Raw genomic sequence first — 5,739 nt, 5'->3', positions numbered from 1 at the left:
TACAGGAATGGAGTGATTAAATACCCACTTTGCCCTCCAAGGTTACCATTTGCAGAAACCTAATATTGGAACACACAAGAAGACAGAAAATTATGTTTGGTTGTTCTTTTACGTTTGAAAAAATATACTTAAAAGACTTGACTATGATCAGCAGCAATACTCATTCACTGTTATCATTTGCAAATCACGACCCAAAATCACAGAGAAAGAAATTTTCAGAGGCTGTGCCCAGAAAGACCATCTGATAATTAGATTAGGGACATATATTTTTCGGTTATTCATACCTTATGATTGTAACTTTGTAGAGTCACGTAGTATGTTGGTTATATATATATATATGTATATATAGAAGAAAATAGAGACAAAATCCAAGAAGCTTTGATTGAGATATTCCATCTGCTGCTGCTGCTGCTGCTGCTGGAAGTAGAAAGCATCCCCAACGATTTCTTTGTTCAACCCAACTGAGTGGGCAATTTAGACCTAATCAATACAATACAGCCTTTGGGCTTTAGGAAAATGAAATGAACCAAGAGACCCAATCCATAAACCCAATGGCACCCATGTCTGAATTGGGCTGCTTATATTGAAATGGATCTGCTCCAACCAAGCGTTGCCCCATTTTTGACCCAATTTCGGTTACAAACCAAACTGGAAGGCCCGAATTACACTCTCACAAACAATTTTAAAAGTGGGCCTGTTCAAAATAAAAAAAAAAACTTCAATTATCTAGATTTTGCTCTATCTAATTTTTGTTAATATAATAATGATTCAATTTTGTTGAGACTCTCCCAAATCTCACATCATTGGCTGTGGGTTTGGGAGGATTTCCTTTTATTATAAAAGGAGCCCTTCCCATCTTATCTAAATCATCTTAAATTGTATTTTTTTTTTATCTCATTTGTGTTTCTCATTTTAGAAATTAGTGAAGCATTTTTTTGTGATGTTTGAAGACGTAGGCTAAATTAGCCGAATCTCGTTAACTTCTGATGTTCTATTTATTACTATATTCAATCATTTTTGTCAAGTATATTTGTAGTGGCATTAATGATATATTATGTTATTAAGTGAATTTTAAGTGAGATCGCTTGTATCCCTTCCAATTTTTCTTAAAATTTTTCTAGTGCAATTTTTTTGTACAATTATTCAAGAACTATTCACATATACGGGTACTATTTATTTATACAATACTATTTACGATGAAGTTAAATTAAAAAAAAAAAAACTCAATTTTTTCAACAGATTTAAAATTGTAAATGTCAACCGCACAAAAATGCAAGGATATTTAAATTTATAATTTCATATCTATTAGTCACTGCCTAACCTAATTCACTCTTTTAAGTCCAAATTTTGCTAATGAAAAATGTGGCGTCTTCTTGACTATGTTTGTAAAAATTAAATAAATAGATAAAGTTTCAATTCAAATAACAAAACAAGTGCCCCCAACCTTGTAAAATTGTACTATATAACCCTAGATTAGATAGTTAGAACTTGTAAAGTTTTTGTATTTGACATAATTAAATTTTAGCATTCATATACTTGTATATTCATAGGAATATATTAAACAATTTCTCCCAATTTATACACGATTTTCTTTAACAAAGTGCGTAATCGTAAAGTTTGTCCCATGAATATTATAAAGAATTCCACACTGGGAGTGGGGGAGGACCGTGTCTGGAAAATTAGAAAAACCTTGATTAGGCTAATTAAGATGCTCTAATTTCTTCTGAAACAAATGTTAACTCGTACTACGTACTTTCTCTACATACACAACACAAAAGGTGTAATCTATAAATAAATCTTTTAAGCTAGATTCCAACAGAGATATATAGCTAGCTAGGCGTCCAAATTATATAAGTCTGCATGCATGGCGTGGCGTGGCGTGGCGTCTGTGCATAGATCTTCAGCGCTTCCTCCGTTCTAGTTTTAGGCGTTGCACGCACCCGATGAAGCAACTGCACAACCATCACCATAACAATATTTGTTATTTATATATGAATGCTTGGATTGGATCATCCAACACATATTTTAAATTATTAAATAAAAAAAGCCCACCATTTCAGCCTGGGCGTATTTTGGTAATGATCTGATTAATGTTAAATCATTATTATTTGAAAGTAGTGATTATTGTAAATTAAATAGTTCTTTTTTTTTTTTTTAAAATTTTATAAGAAGTGATTTTTTGTTACTGAACAACAAATGATAAATTATTTTCCAATTAACCTCCAAGGTACATCTCCGGCGTGCAGCCAGTGGCCTTCCCTGTCCTGGTAAATGAGTTTGTAAGCATTATTCCTATTTTCCTGACCTGTGACCAATTTCCAAACAACAATCAGGATTCAGGAAGGACCAAATTGGAATAATTAAGACGATATAGCCTGTTACCTCTCCCAAACATGGCCACCAAGGTATCCATGAGCATTTCATAGGAATCATGGCGTCGAACGTCCACCTTTCTTGCGATTCCCACTCCCTCCATCTTCACCTTCACGTACCTGGACATGAATCCTCCGCCGCCGCCGCCGCCTCCATGGACGTTTACCACCATGAATGCTTCGTTCCCGGCAGGGCGGCCGCTGCGATTCCGGTGGCAAAACTTCCTCCTCCAGGCCTTGATCGGTGGCCACCCTACAACGCCTTCTTCGTCTCCATTGCTTCAATTGCATCAATATTTCAGTCAATTCAATTGTCATTCAATTTCGTATGTACAGCGCAATTAATGTAAAGTAATATTTTCCAACTCAATATAAAGTAGGGATTCTAATCATATCATTTCAGATTCAGGTAGATTTCGATTCAAAGCTATTATAAATGATAAATGACAGGATTAAACGTCCCTATCCACGCAGAAACTTAAAAAATATTTTAAGATAGATAGATAGATAAGAGTACTTGGGAATGGAGGAATCGTTGTTGTCAAGCTCGCCAGGATCGTCTTCTTCATTGGGCTGGTTGGTATTGATCCAAAAGAGAGGCAAAGTGGGGGGAATGGCATCCACTTCCTCCTGCTGCTGCTCATCAAAGGCTTGCTGAAAACAGCGTTTCTTCTTCTTATTCTTCGTCTTCTTCAAGAAAAGCAAGGAGTCGGTGCTGCTCTCACTGGACAAACAAGGACTGTGTCGAGGCTCGCTCGACTCATTAAACGCGTAGGCATTGAGGTCGAATCTCTTTGCGGGATAGTTAGTTGAAAGTGCGAGTCCCAGTTGCAGCTCCATGCTAGCTAGCTAGCTAGAATTGATTCAACAACACAACAGCAACAATACAAGAGTTAATTCCCAGCTTAATTGGGGAAGAGAGAGAGAGAGATTGTAGAGGCGTGCGTAGGGATTAAGGGATCTGGGCATGTTGTCCGAAGCCTTTGGTATATATAGAGATAGAGCCTAGAGCAGGGACGTGGGAAGGGGACAAGAAGGAGAGTGTGTGTTCGGATGGTTGGGGCGTACCGGATTTTGATGAGAGAGTGCCAGGCTTTCAGCGGACCAGCTTGTCCCACTTGTTCCCTTAGTCGGCTGATTACTCCTCCTTTAATTCACGCTCCCCACTCTCTCTCCTTAATCCTTGCACTCAATTACCGCGTCTGCGGCGTCTGACGTACGCTTCTCTAATTATGAATTTTTTCCCCCCTTAAAACACCTCATTATAATGATATAATAATAATAGTGAGATATAATTTTATCACAAAAAAGAAAAAAGAAAGGGTAACTATCCATCCATGTGGGAAGAAGGCTCCTTTTGCACACCGCTCTGCAATTTAATCTTTCACGTCAATTGTACCGAGTCTCCAGAAAAGGTTTATCTTCATACATTTATTTAAAAAAAAAAAATCTTATACATACAGCACATTCTTACCCTTATTTGTTTGGAAAATTCTATTTGCATGTTAATATTTTACTCTTCACAAGTATGTTTTAATATAATTAAAATATTTTTTTAAAAAAAAAAACATTTTTTACCCTATGTAGCCTTTTCTTCTCTAATCACTAGTCGTCTCGTCATTTTCTTTATTCATTATCACTATCGACTTGCTTTCTTAATAACAATCATAAAGACTATTTGTCGTCAAGAAAGAAGGAGAAAAGAAGATTGACGGTCATAACAACGATGAACGACAAAGTTCAAGGAAGGAAGGAGATCGACGTCCCTATTATCGCACTCGTAGTTGTGAAGAACGCAAAACTCCTTAAACCCCAACGTTCGAGGTGCGATGATGAGTTGTCCAGTGCTTTTATAGCCCCAAAACCCTAGGATTCGAGTGCAATGATGGATGTCGTGTTTGTCGCACTCGTCAATGTAAGCTTTGTGACGATGAGCAGTTACAAGGAATGCAGTAGCTGGTAGTGCGAGGATGGGCAACTGCATTTCTCGGGATTGTTGATGAGAGCTTTGCGATGATGGGTGGCTGTGAGGATGGGGTCGTTGATCTTCTCTCTTTTTTTTTTAATGATTGACAATTTTTATGACCATTGTTAAGAAAATAAATCGATAACAATGATGAATGAAGAAGAGAAGAGGATGAGCGATGAAAGGAGAAGAGGATGTAAAGGGCAAAAATAGATTTTTACTCAAATTATTTTAATCATATTAAAATATGATTGTGACAAGCAAAATACGACAGCAAGTAGAATTTTTCTATTTGTTATTGTTTGCCTTTTTGCTATTCGTCTGAGCTGTGATGTATGGACAAAATTGTCCTTTTACCTCTTAATTAATTCAGTGGACGCCTCACTTTCGTCCAATATATCAATATTTTTTTTATTCATATTTCTTATTATTATAATAGGAAGAAGGATGACCAACAGCCTTGACAAAACGACCGGACAGACTCCGTCGGAGAAGGGATGCATTGGCACGTGCCACTCGCAGAGCGTGGGAGTGCATCCAAACCTAACTGCTGCGGGCGCATCTGATTTAAAGCTCAAACACAATGAGCTACGAGGGCCCACCCAACCCACCTCTACTGATTGTACTCAAAGCATGGGACATTGCCTTGGGACTCCTGAATTCTGACACCAATTTGGGTTGCTTTTGGCTACTCCTCGCTCCCATGCTGCCAAGATTTCATGCAAAGATTCACAGATTATCATCTCTTGGTTGCATGATGCATTGTATTGGGTATCTTCTTTTATTTTAAACCAATGCAGAACATAGAGAGAGAGAGAGAGAGAGAGGTTGGCGTTGCTTATGTCTTCACCTAAACAACAATGGACTTGGAGGACATATATATATATATATATATGTTTCCTATGTTGTGTCTTGTCTTCCCCATGTTGGGTCTTTTAATAATGTCAAGCACACGGAGCCACAAACATATAAAGATCATACTAATGATAATGCTAAATTAATGGGTGTCTCCAAGTGTTTTCTAGGCAATAGGTGAAGCTAGCTAGCTTGTTAACATTGTATCACAGCCTAGTAATTTGTACCATTTTTGTTTGATAATATTAATAAAATAGCATCATATATATCACAATTACATTAAATATTTTTCTCTATATTTAGTGAATTTCTAACAAGATGGACCTACGGCAATCACGTGGAGTTGACGAGGATTTCTCAGAGGGGACAAGCCTATATATGGACCATATATAACCCGCACGGTTAGCACAAGATGCCACGTGCATTGGAGCAAAATGTTGGTCATGGGCAGCATATGATTAGTCCAATCTGATCCGTCCCACGTGTTGGATGGATGAATACTAATTAAGGACCACTTGGACCAATTAATTAAGGCAAAGCGATATG

At 37.4% G+C, this 5,739-nt stretch overlaps 1 protein-coding gene across 1 annotated transcript; it reads right to left on the bottom strand.

The window, feature by feature from the left end:
• Positions 1 to 1,670: 1,670 nt before the first annotated feature.
• Positions 1,671 to 3,363, bottom strand: LOC127794186 (auxin-responsive protein IAA29-like). The gene is made up of 4 exons (XM_052325117.1): positions 2,890 to 3,363; positions 2,383 to 2,651; positions 2,221 to 2,305; positions 1,671 to 1,952 (listed from the first exon to the last, which is right to left on the bottom strand). The coding sequence occupies exons 1-4, from the start codon at positions 3,210 to 3,212 to the stop codon at positions 1,901 to 1,903; spliced, it is 729 nt and encodes a 242-aa protein (XP_052181077.1). The 5' UTR covers positions 3,213 to 3,363; the 3' UTR covers positions 1,671 to 1,900.
• Positions 3,364 to 5,739: the final 2,376 nt, after the last annotated feature.

This window comes from Diospyros lotus, chromosome 2, assembly GCF_014633365.1.
Source record: "Diospyros lotus cultivar Yz01 chromosome 2, ASM1463336v1, whole genome shotgun sequence".
In the NCBI taxonomy this organism is placed as follows: domain Eukaryota; kingdom Viridiplantae; phylum Streptophyta; class Magnoliopsida; order Ericales; family Ebenaceae; genus Diospyros; species Diospyros lotus.
This window is presented reverse-complemented; position numbering and strand designations above follow the sequence as displayed.

Coding starts and splice junctions, on each gene's coding strand:
- LOC127794186 (XM_052325117.1), bottom strand. CDS start 3,212: ATGGAGCTGCAACTGGGACTCGCACTTTCAACTAACTATCCCGCAAAG. Junction 2,306..2,382: donor GGTGGCCATGTTTGGGAGAG/GTAACAGGCTAT, acceptor AATTGGTCACAG/GTCAGGAAAATAGGAATAAT. Junction 1,953..2,220: donor GCCGGAGATGTACCTTGGAG/GTTAATTGGAAA, acceptor ATGGTTGTGCAG/TTGCTTCATCGGGTGCGTGC.